An 18,131-nucleotide genomic window follows, 5' to 3' on the forward strand; every position below is an offset into this window, starting at 1 on the left:
GAGCTCAAGCCCTCTTGCCCCAGCCAACCGCGGCACCCCCGACACGATCGGGGCAAGAGGGAGCCCAAGCCCTCTTGCCCCGCCGACTCCCCGACAATATCGGGCCAGGAGGGAGCCCAAGTCCTCCTGGCCCTGGCGACCCCCCCCTAGTTGTTCGGGCCAGGAGGGAGCCCAAATCCTCCTGGCCACGGCGACCCCCTACCCCCACCCCGCACTACATTACGGGCAGGAGGGATCCCAGGCCCTCCTGCCCTCGACGCAAACCCCCCTCCCCCCAACGACCGCCCCCCCAAGAACCTCCGACCGCCCCCCCAGCCGACCCCCACGACACCCCCACCCCCCTTCCCCGTACCTTTCTGTAGTTGGCCGGACAGACGGGAGCCAAACCCGCCTTTCCGGCAGGCAGCCAACAATGGAATGAGGCTGGATTGGCCCATCCGTCCCAAAGCTCCGCCTACTGGTGGGGCCTAAGGCGCCTGGGCCAATCAGAATAGGCCCGGGAGCCTTAGGTCCTTCCTGGGGGCAGGGCCTTGGGCACATGGTCGGGTTGCGCCCATGTGCCTCAGGCCCCGCCCCCAGGTGGGACCTAAGGCTCCCGGGCCTATTCTGATGGGCCCAGGCACCTTAGGCCCCACCAGTAGGCGGAGCTTTGGGATGGATGGGCCAATCCGGCCTCATTCCGTCGTTGGCTGCCTGCCGGACAGGCGGGTTTGGCTCCCGTCTGTCTGGCCAACTACAGAAAGGTACGGGGAAGGGGGGTGGGGGGGTCGTGGGGGTTGGCCAGGGGGGTCGCGGGTCGGCTGGGGGGGGCGGTCGGAGGTTCTTGGGGGGGGGAGGGGCGGTCGGTGGGGGGAGGGGGGTTTGCGTCGAGGGCAGGAGGGCCTGGGATCCCTCCTGCCCGTAATGTAGTGCGGGGTGGGGTTAGGGGGTCGCCGTGGCCAGGAGGGTTTGGGCTCCCTCCTGGCCCGAAAAACTAGTGGGGGGGGTTCGCCAGGGCCAGGAGGACTAGGGCTCCCTCCTGGCCCGATATTGTCGGGGAGTTGGGGAATCGGCGGGGCAAGAGGACTTGGGCTCCTTTTTGCCCCGATCATGTCGGGGAGTCGGGGGGGCAAGAGGGCTTGAGCTCCCTCTTGCCCCGATCGTGTCGGAGAGTCGGCGGTCCTTCGGGGTGGGGGTGCGGGTGCATGCGAGTGGTCCTGCGGGGGGTGAATCGGACGTGGGGGGGGGGAACTATGTAAAAAAAATTTTGTACAACGCGCTCACGCGTATACCGCGCAAGGGTATGCAAGGGTTTGTAAAAACACGTATAACGCGCACGTTATATGCGTGAAAATACGGTAGATGTTGCTAGGTGCTGTAGAGATAGAACTGGTACATTAGGCCAGGTTTTATCTTGCCTAATGTACTGGCACCTCTCTCGCATGCCTAGCGACCCTAAGTTTACCATGCCTACTTTTCAGATAGGCATCATTAAGCATTGCTAGGCACCTCAACTTAGACGTCGCTAGGTGTCCTAAGAGTTCCACGCAGAACACTTAATTGGTAATTTAAATTTGGGGTGGGGGGGGGGATTGGCTGAAAACTGGCGCGGTCGATTACCACACCAATTTTAAAAAGGTTTGCATGCAGATTCCGAAGTTAGGCATCACTAGGTGTCCTTGATTAGGCGCCTAATGTAGGCATCCTATACAGAATCTGGCACAAAACTCAGAGATCTGTTTAAAGAATAGCACTCCATGTGGATTTTTTCTGGCAGCCTTATTTGGGAAATAAATAATACAAGAGAATTCAACTAAGCAAAAAAATACATAAACAATTTAATAATTGTGCTTAATAATCTTAATATAATCTAAAACCAGAGGAAGGCAAAAAAAACCTCCATTCAGCACTCCATTCAGCACTCAATGCAGCACTTCATTCAGGCCAGTTACTGGGCAGATTTGCACGGTCTGTGTCTGTGTATGGCCGTTTGGTGGAGGATGGGCAGGGGAGGGCTTCAATGGCTGGGAGGGTGTAGATGGGCTGGAGTAAGTCTTAACAGAGATTTTGGCAGTTGGAACCCAAGCACAGTAGCGGGTAAAGCTTTGGATTCTTGCCCAGAAATAGCTAAGAAAAAAATAAAAAAAATTTAAATTGAATCAGGTTGGGCAGACTGGATGGACCATTCGGGTCTTTATCTGCCGTCATCTATTATGTTACTATGTCACTTCTATCTGCATTGGTTCATAAATAATAAATAATCTCATGAACATATAACATGTTTATTGTTTGAAGGATTGATGTATTGTAAATTCATGTCTTATTTAGTAATGTTGTAAACCGCTTAATACATTGATAACACTATAACTGAAGCTCATGCAAACTGCTCTGAATTGACTCCTCAGTCATTAGTAGCAGTATAGAAGCTTCCATTAAACATAAACAAGCAGTATATTAAGGTCCTCTTTTACTAAGCAGCGGTAGAGGTTTCCACCACAGCCTGGAGTGCTGAATGATCCAACGCTCAGAGAATTCCTATGAGTTTTGGAGCATTTAGCGCTCTGGGCCATGGTAGAAACCTTAGTAAAAGAGGGCCTAAGTTAATAAATCCAATCTAATTTTACAAAGCTGTGCTGTCGAGCAGTGCACACTAAATACCAAACCACCTGTTCTATTCCTATGGGTGGCTCGGCATTTAGTGTGTTTTGCTTGGCAGCACAGCTTTGTAAAAGCTGACCATTATAAATACATAAACTGCTAATCCTAGCTTAGGAGGCTGTGCTGTTAATAAATCGCCTAGTGAAAATACAGACTTAAAAGTGCATGAGCATCACTGGATTATAATCCATATTTTACCAACTCATTTACATCACTGGATAATAGTATTAACAAGAAGAACAAGAGGTTAGGTTTCCAAAAAATCCTATTAGCAACATCACTGATATATGGCCTGAAGGGTTCTCATTCATACAAAGCAACACGCACCATCCTGAAAATGACAAACCCTGGCAAGGGGCAATGCAAGAAGTGTTTGCTTTAAACCAGCCTGAGTTAAGTTTGCACAAATAGTAATTCAGAAAAATGCACATATTTATACTAAGGGCTCCTTTTACAAAGGCACGTTAGGGCCTTAACGCATGGAATAGCGCGTGCTAAAATACCCCGTGCGCTAGCTGCTACCACCTCCTCTTGAGCAGGCGGTAGTTTTTCAGCTAGCGCACACTATAACATGCGCTAATCCAGTGCGTGCACTAAAAACGCTAGCACACCTTCGTAAAAGGAGCCCTAAATGTTAAGAGCTAAATAATTTCAAGGACATTTTCAAAAAGGCAAAAATGGAAATAGAATTAGTCAACAAGAAAAAAAAATGTATCCAACATATGTTTGAAGATTAAAGGTGATATTGATAAAAGCAGAGAAAAAGTCTCTGCTATAAAGGCATTTACAAGACGTGTCTTACCAGACGGGGTCCGCATTTACAGCATCATCGAACCATAAAATGTATAAACAAAAGCACCCAACCAACCACGCATGAAAAGTAGACACAATCCTGAAAAACAAGAACATTTAATGCAAGGTACAATTATAGTGTAATTATAACCAATGAATTTATTACATGTTGTGCATTATCCAAAGTTCTGAAATATAGTTTCTGTGCAACAGATGTTTATAAAGGATAATTTCATACAAGGTCACAGATGTTATATCTATAAGCTCCTATGTTCTTTTATAAAATATGCTCAGAACTATCCCTAACAAAACACAAATTCTCTTCCAAATTGCTTCTCCCCCAAAATGTAAAAGTATTATCCCATTGAGTATAAAATATCTTTGCAATAATATTTCATGTGCTTAGCAGACTGACCAGGATCCAAGAGAGAATGTGTGTGTAAGAAGTGAGTGTTGAGTGAATGGATGGATGTGAAATGGGAGAGTAAATCTGGAAAACACTACACACCTGTGTCATGTGAGAAGATGGACAGTGTCATTAAGAGGTTGAGGCTGGTGCAGAAGTTGATAGATGTGGAATAGAGAATGACACGGGGACAAATTTGTCCCCGTTCTCACAGGACCTCAATTTCCCTGCCCCGTCCCCGCAAGTTTTGTCACTGCCCCCCATTCCTGTAAGCTCTGCCTTAACCGCACAGTCCTCGAACACTTATGATTTTAAAATATTTGAGGCTTGTGCAGTTGAGGACAGATCTTGCAAGAATGGGGCAGGGACAGGAAAAGAACGCACCAGGATGGAACGGGAAAATGCGTTCCTGTGGGGACGGGGAAAAATTTGTCCCCTTGTCATTCTCTAATGTGGAAGACAGGTCTCAGCAGTGCAATCTTCAAATGATTGGGTTGAGGGAGCAGATGCCTGTACTTTGGTGAACAACTGGATAAAGGACATGCTGGGCCTACAGCAGGAAGTATTTGCTGGAGGAGCAGGCACACTGAATGGAGGAAGTAGGCCATGGAGTACAGGCTCACACACAACCTCTTATTGTGAAAATGCATCATTATGGGAATGGGACTTGTATACTGTTTTTTGTGGTTACACATTCAAAGTGGTATGTACAGCTACTTATTTTGTGCCTGGGGCAATGGAGGATTAAGTGACTTGCCCAGAGTCACAAGGAGCAGTGCTGGGATTCGATCAGCTCTGCTACTAGGCCGCTCCTTATCAGGCCCAGAAGTGGATTTTTTGAGGCGAGTAAGGGGGAAGCAACAACTGGTTTATTAAAATGAAACTGATGAAAGTGGAGGAGGAGTCTAATGGTTAATACAGTAGTTGAGAACCAGGGAAACTGGGCTTGATTCCCACTAGAGGTCACTTGACTCTAAAAGACTCCCAAATTTGCCCATTATGAATCCACTCGAAAACCAGCCTACTTTTTCATTTCTCTTTTCTTATGGAATCATTTTCCATCTTTTATTCAAGCAGAACAATTGTTTTTAAAGTTAAAATCTTTTTTTGAAAACATATTTTTTTAAATGGTTTTTAACTTCCTTTGGGAGTAACAATAGAAGAGCAGGCACATTTTTAAATATCTGGAATTGTCCAGATAACCTCTAATGTAATCCGCCTTGAACCTCAAGGTAATGGTGGAATAAAAGTCACTAATGTAATATTGTGTGATTAGTTACTCGTTTGGGTGTAATCTTTACTTTTGTTTTTTGGCGTTCTTTTCTTCACATTTATGTATAAATAGTAAGCCGCTAAGATCTATTGCATTAGCAGGATATCAAGTGATCAATAAACAAACAAACACTACAGCTCCTTGTGACTCAGGTACAAAATAAATGCCTGTATATAATATGTAAACTGCTTTGATTATAACCACCTTTCTAGATTATAGCCTTGAGACTGTTTGTTGGCAGGCAACATTTGGGGAGGTGAAGAGACATGGTTTTGATTGGTCTATCCCGCTAAATTGGTGATGCAGTGCGAGGTGGGATGGTGCACCTTTGACTCATCAGTAGCAGCAAAGGCATACCTGTTGACCAGGTAAGAGACTACAAGAGCAGCAGGAGAGATGACTTTGCTGCATCAGCAGTCAGAGGAATGTGCCGTGGAGAAGGAGCATATTGCAAGTGGGGCAGTGCTGAAGAGGCCTATGAAACTAGTGAGGATGCAGCAAGTATCAATCCTGTCATCAGACTAGCAGCTGCTGGGCATGTAGTGAAGTTAGAATGAAAGTTATAGACACATTTATGCTGCAGGTTGATGGTCTCATTTAGTGAACAGGTCAGTAAAGTGCAGAGAGTTGGTGGGCAAAGGTGAATGGTAGGGGATCTGTGTATTGTGGTTGTTGGTTGGGGGGAATGGTAAAAGATACAGGGGGCTATGTTGATTGCTTGCATGGGGTGAAGGATTGATCCGGGGAATCAAATGATGTGGCTGTGGCTCACTGGTTGAGCTGCTGCCTCTGCACCCAGAGATTGCAAGATCAAATCCCAGTGCTGCTCCTTGTGACCCTGGGTAAGACGCCTAATCCTCCAGTGCCCACCGCTTTGAAAGTCAGCTTTGAAATGCCAAAGTGACAAAAAAGTCCCCTTTCTCTTACTAGTATGGGGATTGGTAAGGTCTAGGAGGTGGAGGACTAAATATGCCCACATGCCATACTCTTCTATCAAACATACCCTGGATCGGCAGCATGGAAGGCTGCTACTGTCTGGCCTTTTGTCAGGTACTTGGGCACCATGAAGACAGGATACTGGGCTAGATGGACCATTGGTCTGACCTAGTAGGGTTATTCTTATGTTCTTATGAAATATCCATTAAACAAAAAGAGTCCGGTTCAAGGAAACAAAATGGCTGCCATGACCCCCTACTGGAGGTTTAGTCGTCATCGGGTGTGTCGACGAGGTTCCATGTTGGCATTAGGGGTGTTTGGGAAGAGGCAAATGGATGGGGAGGGGAGGCAATGGGAGGTAGCAAAAAAAACTTCACCATATGGTCTGTGGCTACAGTAATAGACGGTAGTAATGCAGCTACACTTAGCACCGCCTCTTGAAATGCCCTAAGTCCAGCTGCACTATTGGCAGTGGCATAGACCTGCATACTAGCTGTCACAGCTGGTCACTAGCCATCTGCTCATCTCATGCCTAACTCCTGCCCACTCCATATTAGGTAGCTAATTAAGCAGCTACCATGGCTTTTGTCCTGCGGGAGACATTAGCACAAACCCAAGCTAATGTCTTCTGTGCTAAAAAAAAACAAAACCAAAAAACACAAACCCACACTTAGTACAGTAAAAATCACACTGGCTGATTTTTTAGATTTTAGAGTGGGTCTGTGCCAGTGTTCTCCCCAGGGCTTTTTAACCGGGCGGTCCGCCCAGCTGTCATCTATCAGGAATCCTGCTGTTGCCGCCGCTCAACATAAAAAAATTCCCCCAAATACTATCTCTCACCGGCTTGGAGATGCGAACTCATGCTTCGGGGCTCTAAGGTGTGCGTGCCGGCTTCCCTCCGAAACCGGAAGTTACGTCCCGGGGCGGGGGGGAAGAAGAGAAGGGAAACCGGCACGCACACCTTAGAGCCCCGAAGCATGATTTCGCTACGGGCTAAGGCAAGAGACGGGCAGGAAACTGGTTAACGACGGATGGAAACTCACAACTTGCTTTGGGCCTTTCTCGCTGCCGGGTCCTGCCTACTTTCTGTTTCCGCGAAGGCAGGACCCGGCAACGAGGAAGGCCCGAAGCAAGTTGTAAGTTTTCATCCGTCGCTGACCTATGCCTAATGACGCAAAAAAAGTCACGGCGCAAGGGAAGCCTCCCCTTCTCTCGCTTGGAAACTTCACCGCAGCGCAGGATGCCTATGGTGCAGGACAGGACACTGAAGAAATCAGACCTCGCACTCTCTACCACACTGTCCCACACCTACGTGTAGCAAACAAGGAATCTCTGGGAGCTCGAGTAGGTGACGTCATTGTGCGAGGGGGGGGGATACCGGTAGTAGAAGTCAGGTGGACTGGTTTGGCCTTGTACTTATAGGGGTGTGAGTGACATATTACTCCATGATTGATATGACTGATTACTAGGTTTCAAAGGGCCAAAATTCATTTGTGGATATGTTTTGCTATTATTTTATATTTAGTAATTTGTTACTGGAAAAAATGTGCAGGTACAGTAGTACTGTGGTATTTTTTCCCCCCCCAGGATTTGAAGTTATTGTAAAGTTAGCTCTTGTTAGCATAGTAATTGTGAATCATTTCTAACCAAAATTTGTATGTCTACTCAGTAAACAGGGATGTTCAAGATGCTGAGTGCACAAAAAAAAAAAAAGAGGGAGAGAAAACTTAAAAAATGGTAAGCATGTGTCATATGAATATAAAGGAGTGAAAAAGCAAATATAAGGGGCCTGTATGCAAAAACTTAAATAGCTATGTATAGAAAATAGCTCGGTTTGCATCTTGGAGATAAGGATTTTTAAAATTGAAAATGCAAAATTATGCCAAAATTTCTGGGATGCGGTCATTCGTCCCCCTTCCTCCCAGCCGGTCTACCATCTCTCCTCCCACACTAGGTCCAGTCAGTGGAATGCTTTTTTATTTGGGGGGCCCAAAGCACTGCCCAGGCTCCATCCCAGACCCAGCCGCCATACTAATAATAGTACTAATTGTAAATGCCATTTCTTCCATTCATTTTTCACATACACACAATATAATCTTATTAATAATACATAATGGTAACCACAAAATTAAACTACACAAAGCACAATCTTTTACCCCTCCCCACCTTGCACAGCATTTCTTCCTCTCTCCTCCACCCCCATGTGCTATGTCCACCATCTCTCTCTCATTCCTTCCCTTGCTGTAAAGGGAGTGAGGAAAGAAAGATAGAGGGATCCAGGATATATCGCTCCAACTCCTTCTACTGCCACATCCAACATTTCTCCCTCTCTCATCTCCCCCGGACTGTGTGCAGCATCTTTTACCCCTGTCCACCAGCCCCATGCCCAACATTTCTCCTTCTATTACCCCTCTCCAGAACCATGCGACATCTCTTCCTCCATTCCCTCTACCACCAGGTCCAACATTCTTCCCTCTTGCATCTGTCCCACTGTTCCCTCTCCAACACCACATCCAACATTTCTCCCTCTCATCTTTCTCTACCTTACTCCTCTCCCACCAACATGTCCAACAATTCTCTTCCTATGCCCAACATTCTCCTCTTTCTTCCTTTCCCCATGTACACCATTTCTTTCCCTCACACCCATGCTCAATAATTTTCCCTTTCTATTCCCTCCTCCACCTCAGCATCTCTTTCCTTCTATCCTTCCATGCTATGTCCCAAGTTCATGCCCCTTCCCTCCCTTCCTTCTGTATCCCTACCTTCCTTCTGTATCCTAAGTTTGTGCCCCCTCCCTCCTTCCTTACTGACATTTTCTCTGCGTACAGTGTGCTTTGTGTTTTTTAAAATTTTATTGTTGGTAGATTATTTTGACTTGGTCATTTTAAAAGTAGCTCGCAAGCCAAAAAGTGTGGGCACCCCTGCTGTAGAGCCATTTCTTATATGACTGGATGAACTATATTTATCTTTTTTTTTTGTTAGTTGTTTAAATTCATGCAGAAATAAATGGCTAGATTGAACCTAATGACTTTATTAACGTCTTTCCCTTTTTTAAACCTCTATACCATTTGAAAGAGGGCAAATATCTAATTATTCCCTTCTAGAATTGGATACTTCTTAAATTTAGTAAAAATATTCTGGCACAAGTGTCAAACCTTAAAAAAGGAAATCATATTGAGCATTGGAAAATAATAATAAACTAATAAAAAATAGTACACATTTAGGGCTCCTTTTACTAAGTTGCGATAGTGGTTTTAGCGTGCGCTTAGCGCACACAGAATTACCACGTGCACTAGATGCTAATGCCAGCATTGAGCTGGCTTTAGTTTTCTCGCTTAGCGCGGGGGTTTGCGTGCGCTAAAAATGCTAGCGCACCTTAGTAAAAGAGGGGGTTAATTTCCCCCATCCCACCCCACCCGGCTACTTTTTCATGCCACCCGGCTGGAAAAAATTTCTGGGGAGAACACTGGTCTGTGCTAATGTCTACTGAAAGGGTAAAAGCCACGTTAACTGCTTAATGCAACTTACTGGGAGGACCCCTTAATTAGCTGGAAACCAATGGGTCAATATTCAGTCAATGAAATCAGCATATTTATTTTAATGCCAGTTGTGACTGTCAAAAATATACAGATATTCATGCCACTATCCAGATAGTGGGTGGTACCAAATTTCCAGTTAAAGTGGTCAGCTTCAGAGCTTATCCAGATAGTGGCAATATTCAGCCCACTATCCAGTCAAGTTATCCAAATTATTTAGGACAGCCCATGAAGAAAGCGTTCAATAAAATTAAATACATAAAAACATTTTGTTAATAAAATTCATAAGCAATGTGAAATTGATTTGCATAAGGATATTGAATGTTATGCCACAGAAGAAGCTTGTTCCAAATGTTATGTTATTTGCAGACTTATATCCCGCCAAATTCTCCTAAGTGGCATTCGGGGTGGGTTACAGCAGATATTCAAAGCAGCAAAATCATTTCAATAACAAACATCAATCAATGCAGTAGAAGCAATCAGTGTGGTGGTATAATATTCAGTTAGTATAGTAACAACAGTGGTCTGTTCAACAATAGCAACAGGTCTCAAATATGATAATAGTTTCAAATGTACATTGTAGGTGTATGATTTGCTCTTTTTTTAATAGATTTCTGATGTGGTGGGTTGGTGTGTGGTATGTTCATGTATTCATGAGTATGTATTTCAGGTACACTGCCTCACCTTGAGTTCCATTCAATTTTCTGTCTTGCATTGAGTTTGTTGAATCCGGAAGTAAGATGTTTTGAAAGCCATGCACTTACAAAGTGAAAAAAAAGCTGAAAAGTGGTAAAACTGGTTATAGAGATTCCAATAGTCAGCTTGTCGAACGTAGGCATGGCTCAGGAAACCTGCAAAGCAAAAATGTATAATTTGTCATCAATCCAGTGATTTCATTGACTTATTTTGATTTTCATAGTTAAAATGAATGATTGTATTTAATTAATTAATTAGTTTTCTATCTCATTTTCCCTAACTATAATAAATATATTTACAGGCTATGGTTAGAGTTCTGTGGGTTTTAGTTTCAATATTTATCCAAGCTATATTTACCATACGACTCCAGATCACCAGGAACAAATTAAGTCACTTCTGGTTTTAAAATTTTTTATAATCAATGCACCCAAACCCAGAACTGGATCTATCTGTCCTTGAAGACCTGGAGCCATCTGCTCACCTTTTTAGTTTTCTGGGATTTTATCTACTTGGGGTTCAATACAAATCTCAGAATACTGACAGGCGAGAGATAATCTGTTCTATCTCTGCTTCACTTATAGGTGAAAAATAATCTGTTCTGTCTCTGCTTATCTAAGTGGGCTAATGTAACAACCAAATTCCATTACAGCCAGGGAGGCCCCAAATCTGGTCCTTGAATCCCAAGCTAACAAACTTTGAAACAATCTTTACTTACGCAGATGATATTTTTATTTTATTGGAGGTTGACCCTTCACTCACTGATTTGTCAATGAATATAAACTCATGCATTTCTAGACTTCAAACTTGGGCTACCTCAGTCTGAATGAAACTCAACAACCACAAAAACCAAACTTTTAAGGTTTGGTCCCAAATTAGACCTTTTACCTTCATCGGTAACCTTGACAACTGGAGAATTACTAACAATTGATTTCACTTCTAAAATTCTGGGTTTTCTGATGGTTTCTTCATTATCATTTCAAAGTCAGGTTAATAACCTTTCAAAAAATGTTTTCTAAGTCTCCATATGTTAAGGAAAGTCCGTCACTTATTCCATCAACAACATTTTGCTACACTAGTTCAAGCCATCATACTAGCACAGTTTGATTACTGTAACTCTCTTTTTATTTGTATGAGTAAGAGCAATTTAAGGAGGTTACAGTTGATCCAAAACACGGCAGCCAAACATTTTTAGAAAGAGGAAATATGATCACGTGTCTCCTCTTTTGAGGACACTTCACTGGCTTCCGGTTTAAACGTGCAAGTGTAGTATTTAAAATTCTATATGGAATTTTTTTCCCTTTGGTCTCCATTTCCTTTAACTCTTTCTGAACTATGAGATCAAGGACTTCTTAATTGTATAAACTTTCTTTTCCTTCATTTAAGGGACTAAAGGCTATATTTCTTGTTCCTTTATATATACCTTCACTTCAATCTGGAATGAGCTTCCTGTAGAGATCAGATCAATTTCTTCTCTTTATACTTTTAAAAAATCTCTAAAAATGTAGGGTCATTAAAATATTGCTCTGGCCTACATAGCTGAAAACTGTACAATCTATTGACCTCATCTGCCTAAAATGTATGTCCCTACCTTACCACATTGTAAGCTAAATAGATAAGAGTTTGAGCCATGATGTACTCTGCCCTTCTATACATGTAACATTTAGACCTGTAAGATTTAGATAAGCAGAGAAATGAGCTAGTTTCCTATAGGACTATAAATTGTATCCCTGAACCTATCATAAGTGCTGGCTTAGGACCAATAATAATTGTAGAAAAGTTATAGAAGTAACAAATGAAAATTGTAGTTTTTGCATATATTAGTTTGCTTATGCTTAGTGAAAAGGGCATAAAAGTCCATGCATTTCCCGATTCTAACACTCTAGTAGGCAGGCTGTTAACTGCACTAGAGTCCAGCATGCTGTAATAAACCTCTTGTACTTTCTTCACGCCTCTGACTTTGTGTGTCCAAGTGACCTTTCAAAAAAAAAACAAAAAAAAACAACCCAATACTTTTTCAAAAAACATTACATAAATATATAATACAAGTCTCTGCTTGTTTGGCTGACATTGCTGTCTGGATGTCCTGTCATCATCTGAAACTAAATATGTCCAAGACTGAGCTGCTCCTCTTTCCTCCTAAACCCTCTGCTTCTCCTCCTCCTTTCTCCATCTCTGTAAATAATACTGTCATTGTTGCAGTCTCCTCTGCTCGCAACCTTGGAGTGGTCTTCGAGGTTCATAGACAGGAGCGCAAGACGTCAGCGCGCTGACAATCCAGCGCCGACAATTCGGCGCAAGACAGAAGCGCGCGGGGGAAGAAGTCATTTTTAAAGAGCTTCGACGGGAGGTTTGGGATGGCAACCCCCCCACTTTATTAGTTAGTGTTTGCGCTGCTGTTAGAGGGGGATTCAGGGGGGTTGGAAACCTTCATTATAGCAAAAACAACTTTTCCTGAAAAAAATCAGAAAAAGTTCCGGTTTCACCCCCCACACCCTCCCGCAACGGCAGCGCGAACACTAACCAGTAAAGTGGGGGGGTTGCCACCCCAAACCCCCAGTCAGAGCTCTTTAAAAATTATTTTTTCCCCCACGCGCTTCTGTCTTCCGCCGAATTGTCAGCGCTGGATTGTCGGCGCGCTGGCGTCTGGCGCGCGATTATTCCGTCACCGGTCTTCGATTCTGACCTCTCATTTTCTACGTATATCCAACAAGATGCTAAGACCTGTCGCTTCTATCTCCTCAATATCACCAAAATTCGCCCCTTCCTCTCTGAGCACATTATCCAGACCCTTGTCCAAGTTCTCTTAACCTCACGCTTAGATTACTGCAATCTACTCCTAACTGGTATCCCTCAGTGTTGCTTCTCCCCCTTGCAATCTGTGCAAAACTCTGCGGCGCAACTCATCTTCTACCAACCTTGCTACGCTCATGTCACCCCTCTCCTTAAGTCACTTCACTGGCTCCCTATCTGCCATCGCATACAGTTCAAGATCTTATTGATGACCTACAAGTGTGTTCATTCCGCTGCCCCTCAATATCTCTCCTCGCTTCTCTCTCCTTATACACCTCTCAGAGAACTCCATTCCTCAGATAAGTCACTCTTAATGTTACCCTTCTTCTCCACTGTCAATTCCAGACTTTGTTCCTTTCATCTAGCTGCCCCCTATGCCTGAAATAAATTACCCAAGTTTGTCCATCAAGCCCCCTTTCCTTCCCTTGTTTAAAAGCAGACTGAAAACCCTCCTTTTTGATATAGCTTTCAATCCTTAACCCTACTCCTCTGCCCTCCAACCTAGCCAGCTGATTAACCGTTCCCCTTAACTGCATCCATGACATCTTGTTTGTCTGTCTTGCCTGTTTAGATTGTAAGCTCTTTTGAGCAGGGACTGTTTTCTTACTCTTTGTGACTCTGTACGGCGCTGCGTGCGTCTGATAGCGCTATAGAAATTAGTAGTAGTAATAGTAAATAGTTCTACTAGAAGATTTAGGATTGTACTTCATTATTATTTATGTAAACCGAGTCGAGCTTTGGATTGGAACATACATGAGATTTATTTGCCTGAATTGCAAACATATTGATTGTGAAAATCCTAAAAGGAAATTGAGTTGCAGACTCCTAGGACTGTTTTTTATGGTTATTTTTGGGGGGAGGGACACCCTCCCCCTTTTAGAGAGTGAGAGATCAATACTTGGGACTGACTCAAAATATCCTTGGTGGCTGTTTAGGAAATAGAAGGCATTCTGGTAACCAGCCAAAATTCAATAACAATAAAAAAAACTTCATACTGCATAGTTTATCCCAAATACTAATGTTATAGTTAACAAGATGGCTACTGTACTCTACAATTTTTCTAAAGTACTACCTAATTCTCTATTCATATGAGGTTTTTTTTAAGATAAAGGGCATTCAAGTTATTTTCCAGCCTTGCCTTCCGAGCTGTTGTCCTCTTTTAATAAGCCACAGTAGAGGTTTCTACCACAGCCCAGAGCACTAAAAGCTCCAATGCTCATAGAATTCATGAGAGTCATAGCAACTTTGGAGCATTTAGCACCCTGGGCCGCGGTTGAAACCTCTCCTGCAGCTTAGTAAAAGAGGGGGTTAGTTTTCAAAATACAGAGGTAAAAACAATCAACAGTGATTTATCTAAGATTTAAGATATAATTTTTCTTCACCCACAAACATAATAAAGGCCATGAAACACAAGACACATTAAACTTGTAAATACACCCATCATTAGCCGTCAAACTTATGCTAATTAAATCCCTTTCTGTGCCTGTGCATCATACTGTTATGTGTGAAGCTTATTATAGCATGACATTCTCTCTTTACAGCACTATGGCTGTTGTGCATTTTCTCCGAGATCCATGGACATTTCTTGAGAGTGAATGTTAAATGTCAATGAATGGAAAGATTTTCTTCCTTCTAGAAATTTCCAGGTAAAAGTGGTATTTTCTCTGGCATTACAAACTAAGTAGTCTCAGATGTGTTAGGCCAATTAAGCTTCTGAGGAACTACAGCAGGATTAGTCAGAAAGTGGTTACAATAATATGCTCCCTGCTACCTCTGGATAAGGGTGTGCTCTAAGTAAAAAGCACACACTAGATAAAGCATTTTCAATTTTTTTTTTTTTTTTTTAAATATCTGAAGCTTGTCTCTGTGATAGCAACAATATTCAGGTCTGCCTCTAACATCAGGGCTTGCAGATCATAAACTTTGTTTCGGTTTCAGGATTCTTGAAGGAAGAGGAGAAAAGGAATTGAAAAAGAAGCTCCGGAAGAGTTGCACAGAGAACCTTGTTAAAGGAAAATAGGAAGCCCTCTTGTATCACTTAAAGAGATTAGTGGACATGAGAGCCAACATCGATGGCATAGTGGAAGATGACCTCCGTTGGTCCGAAGAGGAGGCAGAAAAAGCAAAATGAAGGGCATGCATTGTAGAGGCATGTTCAAAAGAATGTATCCATGAGTGGCACTGGAAAGTGCATGTAGAACCTGGCTGATCATACTAAGAGTCAGGTTGAACCTGATGAGAACCAGGGAAAGTGTATCATGAGGTATGAGTCCAAGTGAGGAACTTCAGAGAGTGTCCTGTAGAAGACAAGCAAAGGAGCTGCGATGAGTAAAGCAGCAGAAGACGAGATAATCCAAACTAAAAAAGGCTCTACACCCATATAAGGAAAAGAGTGGATTCCACTTGTAGTGTTCCCACTTACAAAGTAGAACTTCGATGAAACTGAAGCTAAAGGCGAGTGTGTGCAGCGGAGAAAAAATTTCATAGACAGCACTATGGGATGTGTGTGTGGATTACAGAGGTAGGACAATTTGGTTCCGATGCTCTGGTCCAAAACACTGAAATTCCCAATGAGGCCAATGATGCAGATGGCCAGGTTACCACGATGCAGTTGACAAATGGCCTATATATATCTTTTTGCTTACTCGATGCTGAAGATACCTGGCATAAGCTGAAGTCACATAGTAGATGAGTGGATGGAGAGCTTGCCATGATATCCATTGCTAGATAGGAGGAGGCAGTGGAGATTGACATTATGATGCCTATGGTACCATTTGGAAGGACTGTAAAGCACCATATCTTATGGAAGAAGTAGTACCAATAGAATCCACCATTATTTAGTACTGCTACATCAATGTTGTAAATGATGGTACCGAGAAATAATCATTGGTACTGAGTATCGATGGGTTCCAAGCCTCAATAGGTACCGAGCATCAATGGGTACTGAGCATCTTGACTTATGACAGAGAAAGTGAGATCCGGTACCATAAGGCCTCGATAAGCTATATTCAAGCTGGGCCGGTACCGATGTAGATGGGAGAGGCATCGATGACAATTATCATTACAGCTTCATGACTAGTACATAAGGTACAGCAGAGTGTTGAAGCATTGGTAACCCCAAGGGAGAGGCACGCTTGAGAGATGACAGCCTGCATCAAAGAATGATGGCATCGATGTACAGCATACATCAAGTGACTCGATGTTATGGATGCCTGCGACACTTGTCGAGGTTTCTCATGTTGAGTATGAAGATAATGCTTAAGAATTATGTTAATGCTGACGTCGATGTCCACAGGTACCAACATAAAATGGGATCGGTACCGAGGAAAAAATAATGAGCCTTAACAGCTGGAAGAAGGCACCTGAGGTCCAGGCCTAATAGAGATTTAAGTTTTTTAATTTTTTAGGCCTAGAATTTCAAGAGAATTTCCAGACATAAAAAGAATACAACGGAGAAAAACTACTGCAGCTACTTGAAGACCAGGAGGAAATCGAGGATCAAGTAAAAGTTCTGTCAAAAACCTGTCAATGTGCTCGGTAAGATTGACGGCAGAAAAATGTCAATAGGCCTGAAATTAGAAACAGGTTAAAATTTTTTGATACAAAAAATATCATATAGACACTAACTTAAAAAAAGGAAATAGTGGCAAGAATAAAGGAAAATTGAAGTGGGAAGGCAAACTTGACTGGACAAAGTCTAGATACATATTCTACACTCCGCAGAAAATGAAAAATTGACAACCTTGACAAAATTGGAACGTAATATGGCCATACATCAGGGATATTATAAGAAGTTTCTGAAGATTTGGAAGCCATTGACAAAATTTTGCAAAGAGTGATTGCTGATTATGCCCTTTGGTCATACATGTCCAGGGTGGGTGGGTGGGAGGGCGGGTTGGAATGTATTTTTCAATTCTCAATTTGAGTGTAGTTCTTAGATATAATTATGGGGTGGGGTGATAATCTTTTTGTCATAGATTATAATTGTATTTAAGTGCTTTTATAGAATTATATGATTGTATTTTGTTTTGCACTTACTTATGGCTTTAAAATAAAGAAATTTAAAAAAAAAATTTGACAACCTCACAAGCCAGCATCAGGTGGGAAGGTATTCAAAGCTTTGTTGAAGCTTACAGTGCCAGTACACTTTTCACTGTCCGTACCGGGCTCCGTGGATAACGTCACCCATCTGTGAGAATATGCTGCCTGCTTGTCCTGGGATAACAAATATCTACTTCAATAACTAATGTCAAACACTTTAAAACAATCTCAAAATTCCTGAACACCATTAAATGGCAGGACTTTTGGGATTGTTTCCTCAAATCTAGTTTTCCCTTTCATGTGCAACATTTCTTACCTTCCCTTCATGTGCATTTCTCCCCTCTTCCCTTCCTGGGCAGCATTTCACTCATTTTCCCTCCGTGGTATTGTCTTTCTCCCCACCCCTGTTTCCTCCTACGGGTCCAATATCTCTCCCTATTAACCTCCCCTCACTCAGGTCTGGTCTCTCTCCTCTCCTCTAGCTGCCTCAAGTTTTTCCTCTGCCACACCCTGCCCACGCGACAAATGGAAGCTACAATAGAGGAAAGGATTCAAGGTCGACCAGAGGAAGGCCTGATCTAATCACTGCTGGTGACTGCAACAGATTTGTAGACTCATGGCAGACAGAAGAGAGACTGGACTCAAGGGAGGAGGAAGTTAGGGGCTATGCTGGACCTGAGGGAGAAGCACACAGATTATGTTTGGCGTGGCAAGGCAAAATGCCACCCCTTAGTGATGCCTATGTGATATATTCACTATCTATTTTTTTTATATCACGCATTGTACAGTATTGCATGAGAAAAGACCAATGATGGATTTAATGAGCAATTAATGATATAACACAGTGGTTTCATTTAAATCAATGCTCTGGGGAACCGTAATACTGTTATCGAGTTCCATGACTGAAGATCTCCCTATTATTACCAATAGCCGTATTATACACATAATAATGGATTGTTTCTATACTCTCTGACTTGGAGGAACATTCTTTACTACATATCAAAAATGGCCAAGCAGCATTCAG

The 18,131-nt window shown here is 42.9% G+C and overlaps 1 protein-coding gene across 4 annotated transcripts in view; it reads right to left on the reverse strand.

Moving 5' to 3' along the window:
* TLCD4 (TLC domain containing 4) overlaps positions 1-18,131 on the reverse strand; it is a 92,412-nt gene that overhangs the window by 24,388 nt on the left and 49,893 nt on the right. For all 4 annotated transcript variants that reach the window (XM_033915933.1, XM_033915930.1, XM_033915929.1 and 1 more), the window contains exons 3-4: positions 10,265-10,431; positions 3,440-3,529 (exon numbers count right to left, since the gene is read on the reverse strand). In XM_033915933.1, the coding sequence (XP_033771824.1) occupies positions 3,440-3,529; positions 10,265-10,419 (245 nt within the window). In that variant the 5' untranslated portion in view covers positions 10,420-10,431. The remainder of the gene's footprint in view (positions 1-3,439; positions 3,530-10,264; positions 10,432-18,131) is intronic.

This window comes from Geotrypetes seraphini, chromosome 12 (genome assembly GCF_902459505.1).
Source record: "Geotrypetes seraphini chromosome 12, aGeoSer1.1, whole genome shotgun sequence".
In the NCBI taxonomy this organism is placed as follows: Eukaryota; Metazoa; Chordata; class Amphibia; order Gymnophiona; family Dermophiidae; genus Geotrypetes; species Geotrypetes seraphini.